Source organism: Molossus molossus, unplaced genomic scaffold (assembly GCF_014108415.1).
Source record: "Molossus molossus isolate mMolMol1 unplaced genomic scaffold, mMolMol1.p scaffold_m16_p_3, whole genome shotgun sequence".
NCBI lineage: Eukaryota > Metazoa > Chordata > Mammalia > Chiroptera > Molossidae > Molossus > Molossus molossus.
In genome coordinates this window covers 33,084,312-33,111,485 of record NW_023425366.1, presented here as the reverse complement: position 1 = coordinate 33,111,485, position 27,174 = coordinate 33,084,312, and the positions used below count along the sequence as shown (strand labels likewise).

The following is a 27,174-nucleotide window of genomic DNA, read 5'->3' as shown; positions in this document are numbered from 1 at the left end:
CTGATCATCAGACTTCTCTCTAGATGCACAGAATCCCCTGAGATTTCTAAGTAGATAGCCTAGGTCCAGATTCGCAATCTGCTCTATTCTACAAACTAACATTCCTTATCACTGGCTTAGAAGTTAACAAAGTTATATTCTGTGTCAATTTGCTTTGAAAATGACAGAGTTTATGGCATCTTCGAGCAACCTGCCTCCCTTTGTTCCTGTCTGGGGCTGCCCTGGTCCTGTCTGAGTGTGTGACCAGGCAGGTGCCCTGACTGTGGTTGATGGCAATTTCAGTTTCCTCACTAGAGTCCTGCTATTTGTTTAAAGCAGTTTTAAACATCATTTAGTATCATTCCTGATGCCGTTGGCTAATAGCTGTCATTTTTATGATTTAGTTTTATTTGTCCCACCTGTTCTATGCTTTTTGATTCTTTCTTATTGACTTGTTTTGAATTAATCGAGGATCTCCTTCGCATTTTCACTGCTAGCTTGTTAGCCACACATTCCTGCTAATGTGGAAATTGTATCCATTCTGGACTTATTGCAGCCTAATATAAATTTATATATTTTACCATTTCCCACAGCATACTTGGACCTCAAAACATTTTAACTTGAATTACTATTATTTTATATTTGGGGTTAATGTCACTGTGCATTTCATTTCTGTCAAATTTTAGACCACATGAAATGTGGCCCTCATTATTTATACAATTAATATGACTTTATATTTTCCCAGATGTCTATATGGAAATTTAACTTAATAAATGCATTTAAATTCTCCATTTAATTTCTAAATTTAAATGAAAACATCAGTAATTTAGCAAAAATTTAAAAGATTATTATTAAATAAAAAGTATTTTCTTAATTACCAATAGCATTCCCTTCAGCATGTCAGTACTGGGACTTATGACAAGTGGTAACACCCTGCCCTCTAAGTAAGTACCTCATTCTCCTCTATTGCGAGAAGGTTGGCAATAATCCTAATCAGATAGGGTTGTGTTTTGATTCAATTGGATGACATGACTAGAGCTCCTGGGAGCACATGGCACGTAGCAGATGCTCCTGGACTATATCTGCCCTTCTCTTTTCCTAGAGTTCCAGACTTATGGTTTCCTCCAAACACCAGCCTGTTCCTCTAGGCTCATCACACAGCAAGTGCATTGTAGGTCAGCTTCCTGCAGGACTATGAACAACATAGCATCAGGGACATTGTCTCATTCTGCTTTGCATTGACTATTAGTATTTATCAAGGGGCCTGGTGTTTAATAGGCAGTGATGGACATTTTCAGAATAGCTGAATGAATGAATGAATGACTCAACACTCAGTTATGCCACTTCGTGGAGAACTGAGGTCCCCCTACAAGCGCATACTCAGTCTTCTGTTGACTTTGCACCTATCTTTTCCTGAAGCAGGTAAGGGTGAGCTATGGTGAAAGTCATCCCATCTCCATCAAGATGCACTCCTGGACCACTCTCTGCTTCTCCAGGGAAAGTTCTCAACAGTCACCAAAGTGATGTGTGCTTGGGGCGAGCCCAGTGGATGGACCCCTGGCTCTGTGAACCAGGGAGCGAAAGCCAGCTTCCCCTCTGCAACTATTCTTTTGCCACCTTGTTCTCATACACACACAGAGAGAGAAAAAGACGTGGAAGCTAGAGAAAATGTTTCTTTAAAAAAATGTTTGTTTATCAACACAAAATACCACAGTAAATGTGAAATCCACAATACCTGAAGAAGATGGTGTTTTCTACAGTAGATTAACATTTAAAATACTCTAGGATGAATATAAACTTGCAAAGATTGCCCTTCTGTGATACTTTTCCTCAAAACAATATTGCATATTTTTCTTGAGAAGAATGAAAAAGTACCACTCCAACTAAAATAAGTACACATTAAAATAAGTGTAATATTGCATGCTATTGTTCACTGAATTTGGAAACCAAAAATACAACAAAAGCTCTTATCAGTGTTTTGCCTTCCGCGTGTAGTTTTTTTATAGATGACATTTTACAGAAGCTAGTATTCCTGACTCTGTCTTTATAATAGCTCAGAATCACTAAAGGGGATTGACTGTTCATCATAGAGGAAATGAAATAGTCAAAAATATTTATCTTATTTAGGAAATATGGAATACTGGTTGACTTTCTGAAGTGCAATAAAACTTGTACCTTACCTCTCCTATGAGCAAGCCGGCAAAAAATGGGTGTTTTCTATCTTAAACTAACCACTGGTTCTGGCATTCGAAAATTATTTCAACTCTACTACTTTAAAATCAAAATGGATAACTAATATCCTTGGGGAAATAACTTGGCCTTCCTTTTATTCTCCAGAGTGAAGAACACATGATTAGACCTCAATAAATAAAATAACACACTCTGACCTTAGAAAATTTTATTGTTTTTAAATATGTAGTTCAAGAATCTATATTTTTAACTTGATTTAAATGTCCTCGGATTGGCTGCACTCCAAGTCGAGGACGTCGACCATGACTCGGATGTTCCCTCGACTCTCTGAACTCTCGGTCTTCCTTCCAACCTTGTTTCAGGAGCGGCTTCTGCTGTCCCTGCTGCCAGCTCACATAGCCATGGAAATGAAAGCTGAGATCATCCAGAGGCTGCAGGGCCCCAAAGCCGGCCAAATGGAAAACACAAACAACTTTCACAACCTGTACGTCAAGCGACACACCAACGTCAGGTACGCTGCTCTGTTCTTCTCCTCAGCAAGTCTGGGAGTCCATTCGCTGGAGTGGGGACATTTTTACCTGGAAGCCCATGTCTAGCAATGGCATGTCTCCTTTGTAATTTTGAAACATTGGCATGTAGGGTAGTTACCACCTCATCCATCCATGTGCTGCCTCTTGGGGCTTCATGTTAAGAAAATAGGATCCTCTATTTTATTGAGCTGTCCTCAGAATCCTGATTTCTATGGCTGGCCATCAGTCACAAAAGGGGGAGAGGTAGACAGTGGGGTCCTTATTCTGGGAGCTCCATGATCTATTCTCATGGTCCCTGGAGCCCAGGACACTCAGCCTTACAGTAAGGTTGAAGGGAGGGTCAGGAGCTCTCAGCACAAGGGTATTTCTCACAATGGGCTTGGTAGACAGGCCTGGGAGAAGCCAGCACTTTCTAGGGAATCTAGATAGACTGCTGTTCATCAGGAATGAAGGGTTTCTGGGGTGTGGCCAACCAGGTACCAACATCCCAGGGGACTGATGTGCACCTTAAGTATAGTCAGAGTTACTACTTTTCAGTGTCTGGCACAGTCATAGCTCCTTCTCGGGGAGCCATCCTGGAATCACAGTATCTGGAAAACTAACATGTTATCAACATGGGATCATGGTCAGGAAGGAGAAAGGTGTGGGGCGTAATGATCTCATGCATGTACCCGGCCTCATTTGTTATATTTTGATGTTAATACTTTAGTTGTAGGAGTTACCCACATCCCTGTTCAATAGTTCAATAATAACAACAACAAACAACTAAAATATGTTGAGCATCGACTAGAACTGGGATCAACCTGTTCTCTCCCAAGCCCAGACTCTTCCCAATGTATGATGCTGCCTTCTGGTCTGATTGCTTCAGGTTAAGGATTTTGAAGTTCATTAATAAGAAAAAAAAATGTAACTGCAAAATAAATGCATTTCTAAAATGAATCTCATTTTGATACCAGATTTTAGAAAAGGTGGATAGAGCTAGTAATAAATATGGCCCAAACATGCACAGAGCTAATGTAGGAAAACTAACATGTTATCAACATGGGATCATGGTCAGGAAGGAGCAAGGTGTGGGGCATAATGATCTCATGCATGGACCCGGCCTATGGGTATTCTCAATGGAAATACCTATTGAGAAGAAGGTAATAGAAAAATGGTTGCATGTTAAGTAAGAACTGCAAAAGCACCTTTAGATACATGAATAATCAGGGTACATTTTTTTTTATGTCCCACCGTTTTGGGGGATAGAAAAAATTAAAGAACATTTATAGATGTTAAGGAGTAACATTATTTAAAACACTGACCGGTCTTCAGGTTTTAACTGTTTCACAAACATAACTGAAGAAAAACATTCACAGTACCTAACAAGGTATATTATACTAGAAATAGCCTTTTCCAACCTTGACTGTGAGAATCAGCCATGCCTCTTCCATTTCAGGAAATATTTTTAAATCACATATCGGGTATTTAAAACACAACTATATCTAACCAGGATCACAGAATATCTGTAAGTAGCTATGACACAATGCGGAAACCAGTAGATCTATAAAAATGACTAAAGATACCCCTAACTTCAGGCTTCTCATTCTTTTAGTTATCAATTTCTGTCTAATGAATTATCCCAAAATATAGTGACTTAAAATAACAATAAGCATTGTCTCACATTCCTGGGGGTGAGAATTTGGGAGCTGCTTAGCGGGATGGTGATTAGTTGGTCATTTCTGAGCTATCCTATTGTTGACACAGGTCAGCCCCATCCGGTGTGGGAGGGAACAGTGCAGGGTGTGAGTGACAGGAGATGAGGATCCCTGGGGCCACCTTGGAAGCTGACTGCCACACTGTCTGAAGCAAAGGACTGGAAAGCAGCTTCAGTGGCCTTAATTTCCCTCACACATTGTCTAGAATATGTCTGCCGTATCGAATTAAATTTAAGTTCGTAAAATATGTTTGAAATCTTAAAGTAACTTAAATACTTTAAATGTAAAACCTTAAATGACAAGGAGTAGCAATTAATTTTTAAAGAAATATGAAGATGTGGCATTTTCATCCAGCAACAGGACAGTTTCAAGCATCAGAGCAGGTACAATGCATGGGTAACACAGATAATCTAGTCAATACCTCAGTGGTTTTTCTTTTTTTATCCTCACCCGAGGACATTTTTCCAATTTTTGTACAGATAGAGTGGGAGGGAGAGAGAGAGAGAGAAACATCGACGTGAAAGGGACACATCAAGTGGCTGCCACCCGCACGACCAACCAGGGCTGGGGACAAACTGCAACCGAAGTACGTGCCCTTAGCGGGAACCAAACCCGGGTCTCTTCAGACCGCAGGCCAACGCTCTAACCGCTGAGCCAAACCGGCCAGGGCCTCAGTGGTTTTTCATTAATGAGAATTATTAGGTTTATAGATAGTACTAAAAACATCCCTTGCTGACTTTTAGTTCTTCTTTGACTATTCATTCAACAGAATGTTTGTCATCATTAATAATTATTACTAGCTCTTTACTATGCAATGATACAACAAGAATAGTAATAATGATGATAATGAGGGAAAGGAGAAGAAGGGGCAGAAAAGGAGAGGAGGGAGGGAAAACAACAATTTATAGCCCTAAATATAACAACTACCAGCTGCTTCCTGAATCTTGATGGTCTTCTTCTGAATCCCTTCCACTAGTGTTGAAACATTCACCACAAACCTATCATATCTTTGAAAATAAACAGACGTGTCTCTTAATCTAACACCACTATCAAATTCTGAAATGACCTTTCTGCCTTTCATAGCTCAGATTCTAGAGAGATTTTTTTCTACTTTCTATGACTGATTTTTGTTTTCCCTCTGTCTTCAAATCACCACTCTCTGGCTTAAACTTCCCCCTTGTCACAGAATTCATTCTTGCTAAATCTACCAACTGTCTTGTTCCCAAATCTGTGTTTGACATACTTCTGCACCCTTATCTCAATCACTGCTCAGGTTGCTTGATACCTTGCCCTCACCCTTACACTTGCAGAATTCCCCCATCCCTCTCTCCTGACGTCCTATTCCCTTTGTTTTCTTTCTGCAGTTTCCTTGGTTGTTTTCTCTTCCTTAAATCTAGCCTCTCCTGTACAATTGCAGTGTGTTAGGACTCTCCTCGCTCTTTTTCTGTTCTCTCCAGCTCTCCTAGGATTTAGTTACCACCACACTTGGTGCTAAGACACAGAGCTCCACCATAGTTTTCCAAACTCATCTACCTAATGGGTGTCTTCCTCTTGGGTGTTCCACAGACACCACCATCAAACTCAGCACAACCAAAGCTGAATCGGCCATCTTCCCCTATTAGCTTCTTTTGATTTGTCCAACTAGCAAGAAGGGAGGCTGCAAAATTATTTCCTAAGAGTGACTGTCCTGGACTCCTCCCCATCTAATCACCAACCCCTGCCCCATCCCCCAACCCCGACACACACACACACACACACACACACACACACACACACACACAGTTCTCTCTTATAGCAGGTAGTAATCCAGAATCTTTTGTTAAGTAGACTTTCTTTTAAGAAGATTATTATTTCAGTGTTTTGTTTTTATTTTTTTTTAATCAATAAAAACAGGATTTGACTTTTCTTATTTTGCTGCTTTTACTTTAGGAACTCTTGCAATACAAATTTATGTAACAAATAAAACCATATTCATTTGATATCAAGATTATGATGATGTAATGAACTGTCAGGATGGATACCAAATAAACCAGAGGAAGAGAGGGCTTGATCCTGATAGAGAAGGAGGAGCATTAAGAATAGACTAGAATGGCAGAAGTGCATCATGTGACTTATTTTCTCTCATTTTAATTATAAAAATTTAACATAAAAAAGTTTAATGGGAACATTTAGCAAAATTTTTATGTATTCCCTTTCCAGGGAAATAACATTTTTCTTATGAAAATATGAATTAAAAATGTAAAAAATTATAGTAATAAATAGAAAATTGCCATTGCCTTCTTAATGAATGTAAACTTGCAAACACTGCCCCCTTTGTTCATCCCCACAGTATCCTATATGCTGACATCGTTGGGTTCACCCGGCTGGCCAGTGACTGCTCCCCAGGAGAACTGGTCCACATGCTGAACGAACTTTTTGGAAAATTCGATCAAATTGCAAAGGTGAGTATTAGTGATTCCTTTTAATTTTGAAGATATATAAAAGTTTGTTTTACTTTTTCTCTGGCCCTTTATAAACTTTTTATTTATTTTTTTATGAAAAGAATCCTTTAGAAATATTGTTGGTAAATTTGTTATATTTGTTTGCCATTGGGCCCTGATAAGTCTCAAACCCAAAGCAAGGGTGAGGAATACTATAGTATATAATTAGCATGCTTACATCCATTTTTAAATATTCTGCTTATATATAATTTAGCACACGTTAAATAAATATTTTATTTATTTTTAATAGATTTTTATTGATTTTTTTAGAGAGAGAGAGAAAAATCAATGTGCGAGAGAGAGATCAATAGGCTGCCTCCTGCACGCCTCCTACTGGGGATCGAGCCCACAAACCAGGCATATGCCCTGACAGGAAATTGAACCAGGACCTCTCAGTCCATGGGATGACACTCAATCCACTGAGCCACACTGGCTGGTCATAATAAATACTTTTTAAATGATGAGATTTAATTTGCATATCTCTGTGCTGTTCTAAGGTCCTTTATCAGGCATTTGGATGTCAAGGAGTTGGAAACATGGTTTCCTCTCATACAGTTATAACTATCATTTTGTAACTATCATGTATTCATATTGTTAAGAAGCATCCTAGAAGAACATCTAAAATAGAATGCATACCTTCTCCCTAAGTCCTTTATTTACTGTCTCATTTTTATTCTTTGACCCTTGTGCCACTTAAAAAGAAAGTAAGTTCAGTATTTGCCATTTATATGTTCATTTATAGGAAATTTCACAGACACAAAATTATGACAAGTGATCTAAAATCATACCAGACCTTATTTATTGGAGCTGTTAGGATTTCTGGTGGGAAAGTTGATTTTTTAAAAATCTTCTTTGTTAGACTTTTACTTTTTATAAAACATTCCCAGTTAGCCTAATTCTTTCTTTTGAAGCATTCCTAATAAAAATACTTTGTTATGCTTATTAAGATATGTTCTTTATATATGGAAGAGTTGGTCCCAAATTAGTTACTGAAAGTTTCATTTCACATTGAAATAATACAGAATATTCCAAGCCTCTTAGGAATAAATCTGGCTTGCAGATGTTTTCGGAGATGCTCTTAAGTCAAGTTCCCCATGAAGTGCCAATGCTGCCCACCTGACCATGACAGCTCCCACTGAGGATTTCAAAAGTCAATGAGGGTATAGCTCTGATTATTTCCTTTAGCAACCCAAAGGAAAAGGTTGAGTTTTCTGGGTGCTCATTTTTTCAGAAAAAGAGTGGTTGAAACAAAATATCTTGAAAGTTTGAATTGATAAGAGCGCATTTTTGTTGGACTCCCTGGTCATGTTATGAGGAAACATCTCAATCTTGTCAGGTGGCAACATGGCTCCAGTGTTCACATGGCATTCTCCCCGTGTGCAAGTCTCGGTGTCCAAACTTCCCTATTCCAAGGACACTGGTGATATTAAATTAGGGGCTCACTCTACTCCAATATAACCCTGTCTTAACTGATTACCTCTGCAATGACCCTATTGCCACATCAGATGCCTTCACAAATACTTGGAGTTAGAACTTCAACATATGAATTTGGGAGGACACAATTCATTACCTACAACAGAGGTCCTCAGTGTGACTTGCTGTTCCTCTCTACTCATAAAAAAGAAAATCCAGGCAATATTGGAGTCCAGCCCAGTATTTTAGTCACAGAAGCAGTATGCTTCAGGCATCAGTTGATGCCTCAAACTTAAATAACATGGGGTTGGAGAATGTCGTAAGCAAATAAATAGCTCAGTCCATTAGGTGAATACTGTGCAAAGCACATAACTTTCATCTGAGGAACATGAAATCATTGTGCAATTACCATTACCTTCTAAATTTTTAAAACTACCTTATTGAGGTATAATTGATATACAAAAAGCTGTACATATCTAATATATACAATTTAATGAGTTTAGAGGTAAGTATACACCCATGAAACTGTCACCACAATTTATGCCATAAATGTATACATTACCTACAAAAGTTTCCTCTTACCCTTTTTATTTATTATTATTATTTTGTGATTAAAACACTTTACATGAGATTTATTTTTAGCATGTTTTTTGTATACAATGTAGTATTGTTAACTGTAGATGCTATGCTGCACAATAGATCTCCAGGACTTGATTTATCTTGCATCAATGATACTTTGTACATTTGACTAATGTCTGTCCATTTCTCCCTCCCCCTAGACCTGGCCACCACTGTTGTACTCTCTGCTCCTATGAGTTTGACTACTTTAAATTAATCATATAAGTAGTATCATGTGGTATTTATCCTTGTGTATAGAGCTTACTTCACTTAGCATACCAAATTCAACAGCTTATTAAAAGGATCATACAGCATGACTAAGTGGGATTTACCATTGTGATACAAGGATGGTTCAACATCTGCAAATCAATGTGATTTATACCACATTAACTGAATGAAGGATAAAAATTATGTGATTATCTCAATAGATGCAGAAAAGGCATTTGACAAAATTAATCACTCTTTAATTATAAAAATCTCAAATAATAAGGTACAGAAGGAACTTACCTCAACATAATAAAGTCATACATAAAAACTCAACAGCTAAAAATGATATTCAATGGTAAAAAAACAAACAAACTTTTTTCTTCTAAAACAGGGAATGAGACGGGGACACCTACTCTCACCAATTCTGTTCAACATAGTACTGCATAGGTCTGGAAGTCCTAGACAAAGCAATTAGGCAAGAAAAATAAATAAAAGATATCAAAATTATAAAGGCAGAAGTAAAATTATTTCTCTTTGTGGATGACATGACCACATATGTAGAAAACCCTGAAGAATCCACAAAAATCCATTAGAACAAATGTTATTGCAGGATACAAAATCAACCTACAAAAATCAGTTTTATTTCTATACACTAACAATTAAATATCTGAAAAGGAAATCATCTACATTAGCATCAAAAAGAGTAAAATGCATAAGAACACACTTTGCCCTGTCCAGTTTGGCTCAGCAGTTAGAGCATCAGCCTAATGACTAAAGAGTTCCAGGTTCAATTCTGGCCAAGGGCATGTACCTCGGTTGTGGTTTGTCCTGGCACTGGTTAGGGTTGTGCAGGTGGCAACCAATTGGTGTGTCTCTCTCACACCTATGTTTCTCTCTCTCTCCCTTCTTCCCACTCTTTCTGAATATAAATGTAAAATAAATATATATCCTTGGGTGAGGATTAAAAAATAAATAAATAAATAAATAAACACTTAATTACCAAAAACCATAAAACAATGAGGGAAATCTAAAAAAGCGCAAGTACATAGAAAGACATCCCATGTAAATGGGTTAGAAGAAATAATATTGTTAAAACGTCCATACTACCCAAATTTATTTACAGATTCAATGTAATCTTTATCAAAATCCCAATGTTATTTTATACAGAAATACAAAAACAATTTTAACATTCTTAAAGAACAACAAAAGACCGAAGTAGCCAAAGTAATTTTGAGCAAGAAAAAAAAAAAAAAGAGCAAAAGGCAGCATACTTTTTTTATTTCAAAATATATTATAAAACTGCAGCAATCAAAACAGTATGATACTAAAGTAAAAGCACACATATAGACCAATGAAACAGAATAGAGGGCCCAGAAATAAATCCATGCATATACAGTCAACTGATGTTCAATAAGGATGCCAAGAATTCACTGTTATTAATATTGCAGGCTTCTATATTCTAGATTCACAATATCTATTTAGGAAATATGAGAGGGAATCCTTCTCAAAAAGTATTTGTTTGCTTTTTATTACTTATGACACTGTTATCAGGAATTACTAGCACATCATCTACAGTGCTATCGATAAGCATGAAAGTACACCTGCTCCATCAGACAAAGAAAGAAATATTCAAAAACTTTTATAAACCTACAACATGCTTAAGAACAAAAAGATTTTATATTCATTTCATTATTTTTAATTTGTTTTGTTTATATGTAAGCCTGAGTTAGTGTTAAAAAGGAAAAAAAATCTGTGTTTGGTACATACTTGGTTTTGTTTTTCATTTTGGATTTTTTATTTTAGTGAAGAATCTATAAACTAGTTGAAAATGTTAGAAGTGGATGTAAGATTGATGAAAATGAATAAAGTTAATCTCCATATTATAAATACATCCCAGCCAAGAAAAAGAATGAGTTAGTCTAACTTTATAGTTAACTGGTTTAACCTGTCAGAATTGTTTTATTTTTTAAAGTTTCTATTTATTGATTGATTTGAGAGAGAGAGAGAGAGAGAGAGAGAGAGAGAGAGAGAAACATGAATTTGTTGTTCCATTTATTTATACATTCATTGGTTGGTTCTTGTATGTACCGACTGGGGATCGAACACACAGCCTTGGCATATTGGGATGATACTCTAACCAACTGAGCTACCTGGGAAGGGCAGAATTATTTTAAATTACTTGACAATAATGAATGGTGCCTTGCTATATAGTAGAGATGTTTATCAGAAGATCCATGTCTGCGGGTAAGAATCTTTAAACTAAACAAAGAAGACTATGAGCATAGTAGGGAATGACATAGATTCAAATTTCACTGAAGTTCTTGTCATCATTTTCTGCCCTGGAAGATTCTCTTCTGCACAGAATGTTTCATTTCACCATTAGTGTTTTGGGATGTTTAGACTAAGGAGAATGATCCTGTCTGTATACTTTTCTGCTAGTATTAAACAGAAATCATTCCAGAACATTCTCTGTTTTTTTCTTTCATTCTCTTTCCCTTATTCTCCAACTTCGGAAAATGGGCATGTGGGTGAGGGTGGCTCATTCTTGATGGGTAGTGAAAGGAAACCCAACTGGTTCTCATTTCTCTCCTCATGAACCCTACTCACTGTGTCAATAGAAATAGCTCTTGATAATATTGTATAAATTTAAATTTTCATGTAAGTGTTTAATGCGACTGAAATTCTGTGATTCTTTTCTTTCAGGAGAATGAATGTATGAGAATTAAAATTTTAGGAGACTGCTACTACTGTGTGTCTGGACTCCCAATATCTCTCCCTAACCATGCCAAGAATTGTGTGAAAATGGGACTGGATATGTGTGAAGCCATAAAGTAAGTGTCATGTTTAGTAAAATCTTCTTTAACAGCTTAATAATTTTTAGTTGCCATTCTCACTTGCCACTATCTCTATTTATCTGTCTACTGGCATTAAATACATTATTGTACATTGAAATACATATGTGCAGAGACCCATTTATTGACATATGAGTAAGCCGATCCAAAGTAAGACTTCTCTAAGAGTTTCGTATTACTATTATTAGCCTTAGATTTTTTGTGAAACTGAGTTATAAATCTGTGGAAAAGGGCAGTTTTGTTTTGTTTTCAAAAGTGATTTTTAAAAATGTAAATTTCTTCTCTGTTCTTTTTTTTTTTTTGGTATGTGCCCCTAGCGGGAACCGAACCCAGAACTGCTCTAACCGCTGAGCCAAATCGGCCAGGACTCTTCTCTGTTCTTTTTTTTTTTTTTTAATCCTCATCCGAGGACATTTTTCCATTTTTTGTACAGACAGAGTGGGAGGGAGAGAGAGGAAGAGAGAGAGAGGGAAACATCGATGTGAAAGGGACACATCGAGTGGCTGCCACCCGCACGACCAACCAGGGCCGGTGACAAACTGCAAACAAGGTACATGCCCTTAGCGGGAACCGAACCCGGGTCTCTCCAGACCGCAGGCGGACGCTCTAACCGCTGAGCCAAACCGGCCAGGGCTCTTCTCTGTTCTTAAAGACACTCTCTGCACTCTTAGGATCTCTCATTATTTCTGACTGATAATATGGCTACACACAAATTATAAGAAAGAAAGTAGTTTTATCACCAGGCAGCAATTAATATAAAAACACAGCCCAAAATTACTTCATCTAATCAACAATTCTCAGCTCTGAGAAGTTAGTTTCATTTTTTATTCACAGGATATTTTCTGTGTTGTATCTATAGTTTCTTTCATTTTAATTCTAGAGAAGATTTGCTTGTGTAGAATAACGTTTTTGTTAGAGTTGACAAGTTACAGGGTAAAAGTATCAGATACAAAGTTAATTTTCATTAACCAGCACCATAATGCACCCTTCTTTAGTAATGCCCTTCTAGAAGTCAGACTATTCTTATAAATGATAAAAAATAAAAATAAAATTAAAAAAAACTCCTTTGTTGATTAGTTTATTTGGTATTTTGATTGCCTATTTTAGTCAAGTGACTTAAGTTGTCTTCCCCATATTTTTGGTCTAAACAGGATAGAAACTCAGTGTTCAGTGTTCTTTTTCCGTGTCTCAGGGTTAGAGTAGATGGGGCTTTATATGAGAAAGGAACAAATCGGGTTGTCACTGTGTTTAGCTACTCGTGTATGTTGGCCATGTGCTCAAAGGGACTAAACAGTGTTGTCCAGGGAAGAATAATGAAGCCCCTACAGACTCAGCTGAGTCCAGGAGACCTAAGTGTTTCAGATTCACTAACTCAGTAGCAATCGCCATAGGCCACTGGGCAGATCCAGGAATGGGAAGCCAATGAGTAAAGTGAAATCAAAGAATAAAGATGGGGGAGGGGGTCGTCAGTGTGGCCTCAGCTACACACACGAAATTGTGTGGGAAATAACTGTGTCCTACTTGCTTTTTCCCATAAATGAATTATTTGTCTTCTCTGATATATGAAAAATATTTTGTACTTACTTCAAAAATAATTAACTATTCCCAACACTATGGGTCTACATGTAAGTGAATCTAATCAGTGGAACTAATTGGTTTTCTCAAATTTATAACCCATCCCTGGAAGCAATCTCAGTGTTGGTTTCAAACATGGGGTGAAATGGGGTCTTTGTGAAGAAAGCAATCTTTCTTGATTTCTTTTTTGAGTAGATATGGGGAAGGTTTTATGAAGGACAAGTTTACTTATTATATGAGTCAGTAACATATTGGATTAAACAATTCACTCTTTTACTGAGGATTTCTGCTTTTGAATGAACTATTTTCCAGTTCTGTTATGTTTACATTATTCTAATGTGTTGAAGAGCTTTTTTGGAGAAATAATTTTTTATTCTGATCCACTGGCATGCTACCAGATCATCAGTTATCTTTTCTTTCTGTTACATTACTTTTATTGTGATAAAATACAAAACATAAATATTGCCCTTTCAACCATTTTCCTGTGAACAATTCAGTGGTGTTCAGTATATTCAAAATGTTGTGCAATCATCACTACTATCTACTTCCAAAGCTTGTTATCATCTCAAACCGAAACTCCATACCCATTAAGCAATATCTCCCCAAGGCCTTCTCTTCCCAGCCCCTGGTAACCTCTATTCTACTTTCTTTATCTATGACTTTGTCTATTATATTTATTTTGCATAAGTGGAATCATACAGTATATTATTTGTCCTTTAATGTGTGGCTTATTTCACAGTTTGTTTTTAAGGTTCATAAATTCTATGGCATGTATCAGTAATTTATTTCATTTTATGGTGGGATAATTTTCATTGTATTACATTTGGTTTATCCATTCATCATAGATGCATCAGAAATATCTTGTGTCCAGACTATCAGTAATATTAGCTGAGTTGAGGAAACTTTCCAGAACTCTTGTTTATAACTAAACTTAGCTTCAAATCTTACTGGCCATGTGTCGTCATGATCTTGGCTTCCACATTCTTCCCTTGCTATATATCACTTATTTGGCCTTTGTATAGCTTACAAAGTGGTCATTAATAGGTCTTTTTGTTACATCCACCAAAAAAGGGCACAGAAAGAAAGGGCATCTCGGAAAATTTTAGAAAGTCTCTGTTCTCTTTCACATGCAAGAGCAAGCATTTCATCCCCGTTTATTAAATCATAAGGTAAGGATGAATAAAGGAATTTTAATGTTTTAAGATGGCGAGGGAAAAGCTCATACTTGGCATTTGGAATTTTGCCAGATTATCTCAGGTTTTTTCACAGGAACCAACAACACGGGTTCCTGGACATTTGCTTGTGTTTTCCCCTCTGTGCATGGACCTCCACACTTGGTGCCTCGTTCCCTGTTCACTAAGGCCCTGTTGCAGAAGCACTTCAGCTGCAGTTCTGGAATGCTCCCAATACATAGAGGGAGGTTTTCTCCCTGTCATGAGAGTGTACATTGTTCTTAATTAAGGAAGTAATATTCAGGACCCTGATATTGTAAGTTATTAAGGTTCCTCTCATACTAGAACGTTTGTCTACCATTGTTGTACACTTTAAGCAATTACTTCCACATTTTTCTATCGATCACATGGATTTCATCTGCATACATTAAAACATTTGGTCAAGAAATTTATTTGAACCCTTGATCGACTCATTTTTCTAAGAAAGACACACAGGACATAGAGATTATTGTAAAGTGTCAAATCGTTGACCAGTTGATCTGTCACGATGGCCACTGTAGAGAGCCTCGTCTTCCCCTCTGTGCCTTCTGGCTCTCTGCTGACCATGTTTCCATACAGAAATGCCATGTGGTTGGAACTGTTCTCTCTCAACACCATAAAATCTTAAGAACAATTATGGGTTTTACAACAAATTATTTATCACCCAAAGACAGAAAATGAAGTAAATCCTTCCAAAATGACCTGGAAGGATTCACTCTATAAACTTGTATTGAGCGTCTACATTGCCCCAGGCCCTGAACCCACTGATGAGGACCCAAACTATTTGGACAAGGTGTGTGTCTTCATGGGGCTGACTCTCTGAGAGCAGATGTGGACACAAATGAGAGCACTAACTGCAATTAGGGAGGTTGGAGCACGTAAGAGGGGTTTCTACATCAACCTAGGAGAGAGTAGAAAGACTTCCTGGATGAGAATAAGGTAATGTCTAAGCCACAGATGAAAGAACAATGTAAACTAACCATGCAACACCCACACCCTGTCAGAGAAAGGTGGCTCAGGGGGTGGGAAGCAGAAAGAGGAACCATCATGAGCAAAGGCCCGTGGTGAGGACCATACCGGGTCTGGGTAGCCACAGCATTCATTGCCAAAGGAGGGCAGAGTGGTGGGAGCAGGTCTCCTATGTCATGTAGATGTTCTGGCTCATGCTCTGGGCAGGAATGAAGGGTTTGGATCACCTGCGTGGTGCCAAACAGGTTGTTGTCTTTTAGGAGGAAACCATAAAAGGAAAGTAGAGTGATAAGAAGGGCAGGGAAGGGAAAAGAGGGGAAGGGAAGGGAATAACTCTATTGTTTTTCAGGAGGTCATTTACTTTTACATTGCAGGTCGGTTTTTTTTTATCACTTTCAGCAAACTAAAATGATGTCATTTGACCATTTTAGCATGACAACTATGCCTATGTCATTTTGAGCCATTTAAGTTTTATTTACCTGGGCCACACCTGGTAACCCTGCCTCCTTGCCCTATTGCAATCAGCACCATTGTTTCCTTTCATATAGTCTCTGGGGGTGATCTCTTCAGGTAACTAGGGACACCCTCTTGTTAACTTCTTTTTACAATATTTTTATTGCTAAATGTACTTAGCAGGCAGAAATAAATAAGCATTCCCAAGCACTGTCATTTTCCCTTAAAGGAAGTTTTTCATTTGTTTCTGTGAATGAGTTGGACAGTGTTCTAAGGTATTTTTAACAGCTGTTAGAAGGAAGAGGGGTGGGGGCTGGGTGACAAAGGTGAAGGGACTTGAAAAACTCATAAACGCAGACAACACTAGGGTGATTACAAGAGGGAAAGTGGGGTGGGGGGTGGTAGAAGAGGGTGAAGTGGAGTAACTGGAAAGAAAAACCATTTTCTTGGCTCAAGGCAGTAATCTTCTACTATAGGAGAATTTGTGATAATATTTCCAACAGTCTGAGAAATTCTGAATAATAACATGTCCTGGAAATTGGCCAAGAGTTAAAGGAAGGAGAGGCCGTTCCTGGATGGTGATGTGTTTCTTTCTCTTTAGGAAAGTGAGGGATGCTACTGGAGTTGATATCAACATGCGCGTGGGCGTGCACTCCGGGAATGTCCTCTGCGGTGTGATTGGTCTGCAGAAGTGGCAGTATGATGTGTGGTCACATGATGTTACGTTGGCCAATCACATGGAAGCTGGAGGGGTCCCAGGGTAAGGCCTGACATTGGATTTCTCTTTTTAAGTTGGCCACATGGTTAGAAATGATAGGTCAGCAGGTTAATAACTTACTGCTCAGTGTTGAATGATTTCTATGCTATTCATGCCCTACAATGTCTTACATTAATCAGATAAACATGACCTGTCAAGTCCCAATTCTATCAACACTGTGACCCATGGTGAAAGACTGGGTATATCAGATTCTAAATTAAAGAATTTTACTTATTTGCAAATTTATGAATAGGGGCATAAGTAGAAGATGTTTTATACTCTAGTGCAGATACGGCATTTCTATTAAAACGAGAAAACTGGGGCATCCATCTCTGGTTAGAGCATATTTCAGAGAAAAGAATTTCAGTACAAGTACTATACTTTGGAGAAGCATGAGAGCAAACACTGAGAAATAAAACCCAAGCTTTTCTACAGATTAGCACACATTCTAAAATGCCTCTGGCACGCGTTTCAAAAAATATTCTCATGCACAGAAATTCGTTATGATCAAGCCTTTGTTGTTATTCATCACACTCACAAAGCAGATTTCTGTGAGTGCAGAGATTTCCAAAATGAGTGGCTGCTGACCTCGAGAAGCATCTTTCTAAAGCACTGGTTAATAGACTATCAATCTCTTTAAACACAGTCCGTGTTACCAAGAACATACAGACTTTCCTCCATTTGGAAGGAAGAAATTATTTCTGAAATCACAAATGAACAGAAAATCTTCCTCCATAGATATTCTTATATATCTTGATTGTGGTTTTAAAATGAAATTTCAGACGTGTTCACATTTCTTCTGTCACCCTGGAGCACTTGAATGGCGCTTACAAAGTGGAAGAAGGAGACGGTGACATCAGGGACCCATATTTAAAGCAGCACCTGGTGAAAACTTACTTTGTAATCAACCCCAAGGTCAGTATTATAAAGAGTCTATACTGTGATTGGCCTGTGACTTCTGTGATTAAAAGGCAGAGGAACACATTATTGTAGAGGTACGTGTTCTTAGTTCAGAATCACTCACTGTAAGTTGTTGCCTCTAAAATTACTGTAAATGCATAAGACATTTTAATTATGGAGCATGTTTTAAATAATGAATTTAAATTTATGTATCAAAGAAACTACTGGAATAATTGCTCTCTGTGACAACGTTGTATGTGTTAGTCAATGGATATGTTAATTAATGATGCTCCTGGGCCTAGCCTACCAGTTGGGAAATTAAAGAGAAATATTTTACATGGGCCTTCAGATAATAAAAATCTAATAAAATGAAACAGGGTAAACATATAAGAAAAGGGAAAAGAAGGAATTTCTAAAAGATTAACAAGTAAGTACCACATATACATTTGTGTGAGGACATGTGTGTGCAGATATGTTTAATCTCCATGTAGTAAGATCCTCTGTTACCTGGAAGATGCTCTCACTGCTCCGGAGGGTCGGGCTCGATCTCCTCTGTTCACACTACGTCATCCAGAGTGAGGGCCTTCCAGTTCTCACCTCTTTTAGCCTTTTTCAAACTCCTGCCAAAATGAGTATTGTTTTTTAAAGATTAAAGGTTCCAAAACTCTGAGAGGTTATGTAACTTACCCTAAATCACACAGCTGTTAAATGGTGCAAATGTGAGCAAGAAACACTCCCAAACTGTCAAAACCAGTATCACAGAATCAACAGGATCAAGTGTATAGATGTCTACTCATGGCAGCCTCCCTTTGGAGGCAAACTCTAGTTCACTTGACCGTTGATCTACAGACAGATATGTGACAAGCAAGAAAAACTGTGAGGTTTCCAGGGGAAAAGGCAAAAAAAAAAAAAAAAAATAGTACGAAAAAACAATGCATTTGCAAAAGAACATCAAGACATGGATAGGTAAGGCCATTTTTCATTTGAAAATAGCTTCAACCTCTATTCCCATCACTTAGGGAAACTCACCCATCAATAAAAGTTGAAGCAGATCAGCATATCTTTTTAAAATTTTACTTTATAAAAATGTTTATTAAAATGGCTATTTTTCCTAAGTTTAAATTACAGGTAACTCTTGCTGTCTGGAAAAAATACCACTCAGCTCACACAATTTGTAACACTGCACACCAGTAGCACTGAAGGAGTGAGGGCAGAAGCCATAGAGGCAAAGTGGGTGATGTCAAAGGAATACACTTAGTCAAAGGAAACTTCTTGAAGGGGCAAAGCAAGAAGGAGAAGGAGCACACCTTTGGCACTCCAGCTGTAACGCTTTGTTTATCACCCCAAGGGAGAACGACGGAGTCCCCAGCACCTCTTCAGACCTCGCCACACCCTCGATGGAGCCAAGATGAGGGCCTCTGTGCGCATGACCCGGTACCTGGAGTCATGGGGGGCAGCTAAGCCCTTTGCACACCTGCATCACAGAGACAGCATGACCACAGAAAATGGCAAGATCAGCACCACGGTACGTCTTCCCGTGTTCCAAAGCATTTTAGCACTGAATGAAGGCTTGTTCCCCAAACCAAAAGGCATCGCCTGCCAAAATAACTTTTGTCTGTAATAAAGCAAACTTACTATCTCTGACTTTTCGGAGAGACCCCTTAGAATTAGCTATTAGGGTATGAATGAGTGCCAACACTGCATTGCTAGGGGTTTTAACCGAAAGTGATTTTGCACTATAACTTTATAACCAAAGACTATGTTATTTACAACTGACAGTACAACTGAATACAGCTGAACTTTTCTTTTTAAATCCAGGTTTGTTTTTTGTGTTTTGTTTTTGCCATCATTAAGTGGAAAGCCTGAGAAACTTAATAAAAGAACAAGTGAAGCCACAAGTCCTTGGAGTTTGAGTAGCATTATTAAGACTGTCTCTTCATCACCCAAATGTTCAAGCTGTGTCAGCGGCAATGTACATTCTATTGTTGTAGTTCCTGGTTTGTATCACTCTAGCTCCCATCAGAGAATCAAGTCTCAAATGTTCTCACAACAGGGCATTTTCAGTGAGATGGCTGCAATGCGATAGAAAATAAAGACCCATAGAAGGAGAGAAAAATAAATATAATTAAGTGCTTAGAATAATCTTAATGGTATCATTAAATTTTAAAACAATATCTGAATAAAATTAACTATATTAGGGATGGAGTTAAGGTAAAAAAGAAAATGGACTGTTACATAATTCTCATTCATGCTGCAAAGAAACATACCAGGTTGTCAAGTAAAAGTGAGCATTTCCAGTCTTCCTGTGTTCCATGCCTCCCAGTATGTCACCATGACCCACCCAAGCCCAACAGGTAGGGCTCAGCAATCTTGTTTGACTTAGTTATAGTTCTCCTTTCAACTTCCCCTGTTCTTTTTTTAACTAAAAAGTAAATGTGGCCCTGCCGGTGTGGCACGTTGGTTGAGCATCAACTCATGCACCAAGAGGTCGCCGGTTCAATTCCTGGTCAGGGCGCATGCCCAGGTTGTGGACCCAATCCCCAGTGAAGGTCATGCAGGAGGCAACCAATCGATGTTCTCTCTCATTGATGTTTTTATCTCTCTCTCCCTCTAAAATCAATAAAGAAAAAAATGTTTATAAAAAAAAAATGTGGCTTGATGGAAAACCATGATCCATCAGACCATCACCAAGGAAGATCACCAGGACAAGTCTTAGAGGACTTTGCATTCTATTGGGAAGAGAGAGAGCATTAGTAGGAAACAAAAGAACACACTCATTTTAGGTGCTGATGAAGGCCATGATGAAGATAATGGAGTGATGTTTATGGTACTGAATGGTGTGATTACTCTGGGTAGGATGGCTGGGGAAGTCTCAGAGAAGGAGAGGAGAAACAAGGGAAAGGAGGTGGCAGAACAACAAATTCAGTGGTTCTAAGATAAAAATGAATGTGGTATCTTCGGGGGTCAGAGAAGATGCTGGTGTGGTTGTGGTGTCATCAACAATGAGCAAAGGAAAGTCATCAGGCTGAGATGCACTAAACAATTGTGTTTAATTCATTCTAAGTATAATGGGAAGTCACTAGAGGGAGGATCTTAAGTGAGGAAAGGGCATGGTATAGCAGGCCTTGCAATTTCGGAGCAAGAGTACAGGGGTCCAAGTGAGGATGATGCCCACTTATGCTAAGATTTTAGTAATGGAAACAGTGAGAAGCAAATTCAGGGTCGAATCTGAATGTAGAACAAATAAGACTCTGTGATGGGGTGAATATGTGTGAAAACAAGGATCAATGATGAATTTATACTTCTTTAGATGAACAACAAGAAGAATGATGATGCCATTAACTGCTATGACAAATACTAGGGCGAAATTAGGAGGTTAAAGATGGAAGAATCGAGACTTTGCTAATGGACATCTTTAAATCAATATGCCTTTTAGAATTTAAGTGCAACTAGGAAGTCGACAGTTGGGTGTGCAAGTCTAGAACTCAGGAAAGAGGCCCAAGCTGGAGATGTGAAAGTGAGAGGGGTCAGGTTTTAGATACTATTTGAAGCCATGGAGCTGGGTGGAATCATTAAGAAGAGAAGAGATCAAAGGAGAGCCTGGGGCAACTGGGGCCTTTTAGCATAGAGAGCTGTTAGAGGAAAAGCATCCTAGGTTGCTGGTATCCAGTTGTCAGTGAAAGTCTATGCTTTTATCACTCTTATAAAAAATAATAACAATTTGGATTATTTCGCCTCACCACTACATTTATTATTAATGCTAATGCCTAATAACCATTATTTCTTATTGAGATTTGTTGTATACCAGCAGTTGGTTGGTTGGTGTTGGTTTTCAAGAAATAAGAACCATATATAAATATTAGGTTTTTTTGTGCTGTTTCTTATGTATACCCGTGAAAAAGTTATTTTCCAGGTGTGTTATTGATGTTGTGGTAGTGGTTTATTTCTCACCAGCCTTTATTGTCCCAGAGTTTAACAGTGCCTGTCTCCCTGATTATCTCAGCATGGGGCCACAGGAAAGATTTAGCCTGATTTTAATTCTTTATATTAGTGAAGATGCCTCCTTTAAGGGAGATTTGCAAGGTCTATTGCTTTGAGCTTCCAGATGCTGTTTATGAAATCAGAGGATCTCTTGAACAGACTCAATTTTTTTAACTGGTTGGTCTCACCAGTCACAGATACGGAACCTAGGGACTGCCTTAGCAGCAAGATATCTTAAGAAAATTCCAAAGTTTTGTTTAACACTTGAAACCCATATGGCTGTTACTTAGCTGTGTGCCCCACTCACTTTCTGAAAGATCCCATTGTCATGTTATTAATACAGCCCAGGGCTGAGCAGTTGTCATTGTCAGAAATTATTTCTGTTATCTAACCCCCTATGCAGAGCTCCATGGACCCTCGAGTCAACACAGATAGAACTGGTGAATAATGCATCATTTTACTCTATGTAATGAAACTTGGAGTTCAGTTATATTTTTAATGCTTTATCTTTCCCTAAGTAAATTTATTCCTTTAATATATTTCTTAACCTTATTGAGAAGATACAGCAGCAAAGAAAAGTGTCTTTAGAACCATTTTGCTCCAACTTTTAATTCCACTATAAATGTATAAAAGTAGATCATGTCATTTTTTAAGTCTACTATTGAACATTTGGCAGTGGGTGCCCCACTAATAAACCCTGACCGGTGTCTTCCTCTCATTCTATTTTCCGGACTACCAGCACTCATATGCTGATTTCTTCTTTTTGATCAATGATTCATGATTTCCCTTTTTTTTTTTTTTTTAACTTCAGGCCATGCCAGAAGACAAATCTTTATTTTTCAATTACAGGTTGTAATCAATATTATTCTGTATTAGTTTCAGGTATACAGCAGTAGTTAGACAATCACATGCTTTACAAAGTAGTTCCCTCGACACATATTTGTAAGCATTGATACCATTTCTTAATGATCCAATTTACTAAGGACTGACTATAGATTTTTGTGGTTCTGTTTGTGTTTTAAAGCACTTTTAAAATATTTGTCTGATTCCAAACTACAATGTCACGTGATTGTAAGCTACCTACAGTAACACTAATAACGAATTTCTATAGGTCATTGTTTGAAATCATTTCTTTTAATATCAGGATTTTTAAAATCCAGACAGCTATTCTGCTACTCCAATGTTAGAGCTGATAGACAACACCAACATTCTAAATATAAACTGAGTTTTTTATCTTGTTTTACATTTATAATTAAGCTCTTTTGCTCCACATGGGTAATTATATGTTATCTAACTGATACTTCCCATGATAAAAGAAGAAATATGCTTTATATAGTTATCATCACACACTTTTCAAAGTATGTTTTTGGCAACTAATAACCTCTTTTTTTTTTTTTTTTAATAGGATGTACCAATGGGTCAGCATAATTTTCAAAATCGCACCTTAAGGTATGGTATATGTTCAACTTTCTAATTTTTAAAGCCTTATTTTTTATTTATTTATGAATATAATTATCATCAATTATAGTAATTTTGAAGGCTACATCTTCTAAAAGAACAGCTACTTATGAAAAGCCCTATTAAATTGCTCTCACACTTCTAAAAATAGGATTATTAGTGTTGTGTTATTAGAATTAAGAGAGAGAAAAGAAGAAAATACCACTTGATAATCACTGTAGAATTTGTCATTACTTTCTTAAAATGATTCTTCCTAATATTAATACGTGGTAAAAAATTGAATTTTCTTAAAATGAGCATATTCCTTAAAATTACATTTTTTGTGTTGAATTGTAGAGATAAAAGCAAATAAGGCTAGCCTTCCTATGGGAAAAAGAAGAGCTGCCCACCCTCTCAAAATAGAAAAAAAAATCCCACAAATGTCTCCAAGCCCCCCGCCACCGACCACGCTAGAGCCACCTGTACCAATGCCTTTGCTCCATGCTCCTCTGGCGTTTGGGGTCAGAATTGTACTTTAGTACTGGTTTGGGAATTAATTATTTCTTATTGAAGTAATTAGGATTATTAATGGAAGGCTTAAAATTCAAGTCAGCCTTTCTTTCCTCACAGAGAGGTGGCTTTATTCTTATAGAAAATACATTGTATCCAAGTAAAAAGTAAGCACCTTAGGTAGATCATTACGTGCAAAGCACAAAGAGTGCACAGAATTCCTCTAGGTGAATCTGTTGTCATGAGCTCTAATTTGTGCTTTAGGTAAAATTTGAAATTTTAACATTGAGATGTAATACTCATAGTCCTCTGTTATAGGGATAATTGGGTTCTTGAGCTTTTGAGGCATTATGTTTGAAGTGACAAATGCCATATTAAAGAAAACTCCAGCTAATTTTAGGAATATTATGGACTCCATAACATACTTTGAGGAGGCACGATTCTTCTGGCCAATTCGACACTAACATGTCTGTGAGCAATTGTGTGCAGAAATTTTGTGAACATCCTTTCACTTTATTCTCAGTATCTCTTCTGTTATCTATCTGCCCCTCCCTGCAATTGTGCTTCAAGAATCTGTTTTCTGAAATGACGGCTCAAAATGCCTAGTGAAGCACCAGTATTATGTGGACGGTCTCTTCTGGGATGAGTGCTCTCTGTAAGACAGTGATCATAAGCCATCATTTGTATCTGTACTAGGCATTTGAAAAATCCAATTTTGTCCTTAGTATTTTTCCAAGGTAGACACTATGGCCATTATCTTTTTAGAAGGGAAACTCTGAGGTGCAAGGGGTTAGGAGAATGCCCAGTCACACAACTGGCAGAGGCGAGGCCAGGACTTGTGCCCTGATTCTGCGGTGCCAGAGCCTGTGCTCCTAACTGCTCTCCCATCCTGCTTGCCTTCCTAAGAGCCTCCTCCCTGTCTTTTCCCCTTTCCTCTGTGGTGAGTGATCTCTGGTGGCCCCAAGGCCTCATGGAGAGATCTTGACTTTTAAATCAGCCTCACCTGGGCATCCCTCACACGTCCTGGCTTTGTCACATGGCCTAAGTCATAAAAACCTCTCTACGTCTCCAGCTTGGCCATACATTGATGTCACATGCTACTGAAGCATCATCTGAGCTAACACACAACCTCTTTCATGTCTCCTTAAATATGAAAGCCCAGGTGTGGGGGTGGGACAGGTTAGGGAAAGATCTCAGGAAAAACAATGGAGAGAAATTGAAAAGAAAGAGCGGTTGGGGGCAGTGAGCAATGTGGAGGCCAATGGTGGGGTCAGAGGCAGCAACAAGGACAGGAAGGTCAGAGATGCTGAACATCTGAGGAACAAAGCCCTGGTTGGCAAATTAAGAACTTCTGGTGGGTAGATGATCTGATCTGATTGTATCTATTATCTCAATAACAGAAATCACCAAATTGCAGAGACAAGAAAACTGTCTATAGGTTAATGATTATCATCCAGATAATTTGTGAATACAAAGATGCAAAATTATGTGCATTTATTGGCTGCTTCATGTACCAAGTTTACTTCATTGACTGTTCTACAGGCATTTCCCAAGCCAATTCCAACACAGACTTACAAGATAATGCCATGGTTAGCCCCAAGCATAACATTGGAGAGTTTTTGGTTTTTTGGGTTTTTTTCTGTGAGCTCAAGGTATCTACGACTGTTCCTTCTTAGACTTGGAGAAATGTTGAAAAAACGAAAGCCACCAAATTGAAGTCAAGAAACTCAAGTTCAGTCAGGGGCTGATTAAAACCAAAATGAAGGGTCTAAATTGAAGGTAGCTCCTCCTTGTAAATGAGAATGAGCCAGACTAGATACTTGTTCATCTAGTTCCCGTTTTTTTTGTTTTTTGTTTTTAGAAAGATAAAATAATTTGCCCTCTTCAAACAGCTTGGGATTTGCCATGTCAGCACCTAATAATTCATTTGGCTCTGTGTCTGCATCTGGATCACTTAATATGATTCTGTTTTTGAACCAAGACTGCTGTTGGCCTATTTAAAGAAGACAGGACTTGAAGGCACAAATCCACAGATGCTGATGAAATTGCAATGCCCATCATCTCCTTAATGATGATCCAATGAGATTAATTACAGATAACTGTGACATAGCGTATGCAATGCTCTTTTTATCTATACCTAGAGGCAGTTCTGAACTCAGAAAAGTATGATTTTTATCCCAGAATAGAAAGTATTCAATAGGCAATTAAACCAACCAGAACACAGAGAAGCCACGTGCCCACTGCACATTGGACTCAGTGACCTGCCCAAACCTAGACTCAGGCACAGGCTGGTTCAGGGCTGCTTGGCCAGGGCCAGCCTGTACTTTTACTCTTTGCAGGTGTTTAACTTTCAAAACCAGTTATGATTTTGGTCTTCTTATGCTCGATGTCAAATTAACCTTGTGGAACTCATTATTATTTTGGCATAATTTATTTACAAAGCCTGTTATGGCTGAAGATTATTTCCTTCTAAACCGAGTGGTCTGCAAATATAAGTGGGGCTTTCTGTGAATAGTGCTTTCAAACACGGAGCAACATTTAAATACATACAGTTAAGCTTTGATATGCCTAAAATGGACTGTAGTTCTTCAAATTCTTGAAAACAGACCAATGAAAACATGAACAAGGAATAAACTATTTTGTCAACTAAACCAAATTTTTTGCAGGGGAATTTCCAAAGCCAGTGAGTTCTGTCATAAAATAAAGTTTGTAAAGGCAACCAGTCAAGAGCCAATGTGTCTCTTAGGACAAAAAGTTCTTTCATCTCCAACACCAAGCACCTATCCTTCAGTGTTGCTTTTGATTACCTACAAAAATTTCACTCTAAGTGAAGGGTAAGGCCACATTTTACTGCACCAAAAATTTTAGTCAATTCTCTCAATCCACAGGGTGGCTGCTATTAATAAAGAAAAGGCTGTTCACGGACTCATTTTCTTTCTTTCTTTTTTTTTTCTTCCTTGATTAACAGAATTATAGAGGCTTTGGCATCATAGAAAAATTGGGTTAATATTTATTTTAGTAATAATATAGTACCCATTACATTTCCTGTTTCATGTAGAACTAAGTCACAAAAGAAAAGATTTGAAGAAGAATTGAATGAAAGGATGATTCAAGCAATTGATGGAATTAATGCACAAAAGTGAGTACTTCTTAATCTTAAATCATCATGCATCTCTTATTTCAAACTCTATTATTTGAAAAGAGTGTTGTTTCCTATCTAATAAATACTCTCTAACTAAATTACTAAGTAGCTTGAAATGTAAACACGGAGAGAAAAACCATAGCAAAATGTGTTCAGGAGGCAATATGAAAGATTAATAGGAATTCTGTGTGGGAAGAACTTTAAGTTGTATTATGTAGCACTATCTGTTCAGAAATCATTCACTCCCATGCAAAATCAGAGAATATGAAGATA

General features: G+C 37.8%; 1 protein-coding gene across 1 annotated transcript in view; it reads left to right on the top strand.

Moving 5' to 3' along the window:
- ADCY2 (adenylate cyclase 2) overlaps positions 1-27,174 on the top strand; it is a 358,147-nt gene that overhangs the window by 256,397 nt on the left and 74,576 nt on the right. Inside the window, exons 5-12 of the mRNA XM_036280720.1 lie at positions 2,532-2,680; positions 6,726-6,837; positions 11,818-11,945; positions 16,776-16,934; positions 17,714-17,846; positions 19,180-19,356; positions 23,218-23,261; positions 26,818-26,898. Coding sequence (XP_036136613.1) covers positions 2,532-2,680; positions 6,726-6,837; positions 11,818-11,945; positions 16,776-16,934; positions 17,714-17,846; positions 19,180-19,356; positions 23,218-23,261; positions 26,818-26,898 — 983 coding nt within the window. The remainder of the gene's footprint in view (positions 1-2,531; positions 2,681-6,725; positions 6,838-11,817; positions 11,946-16,775; positions 16,935-17,713; positions 17,847-19,179; positions 19,357-23,217; positions 23,262-26,817; positions 26,899-27,174) is intronic.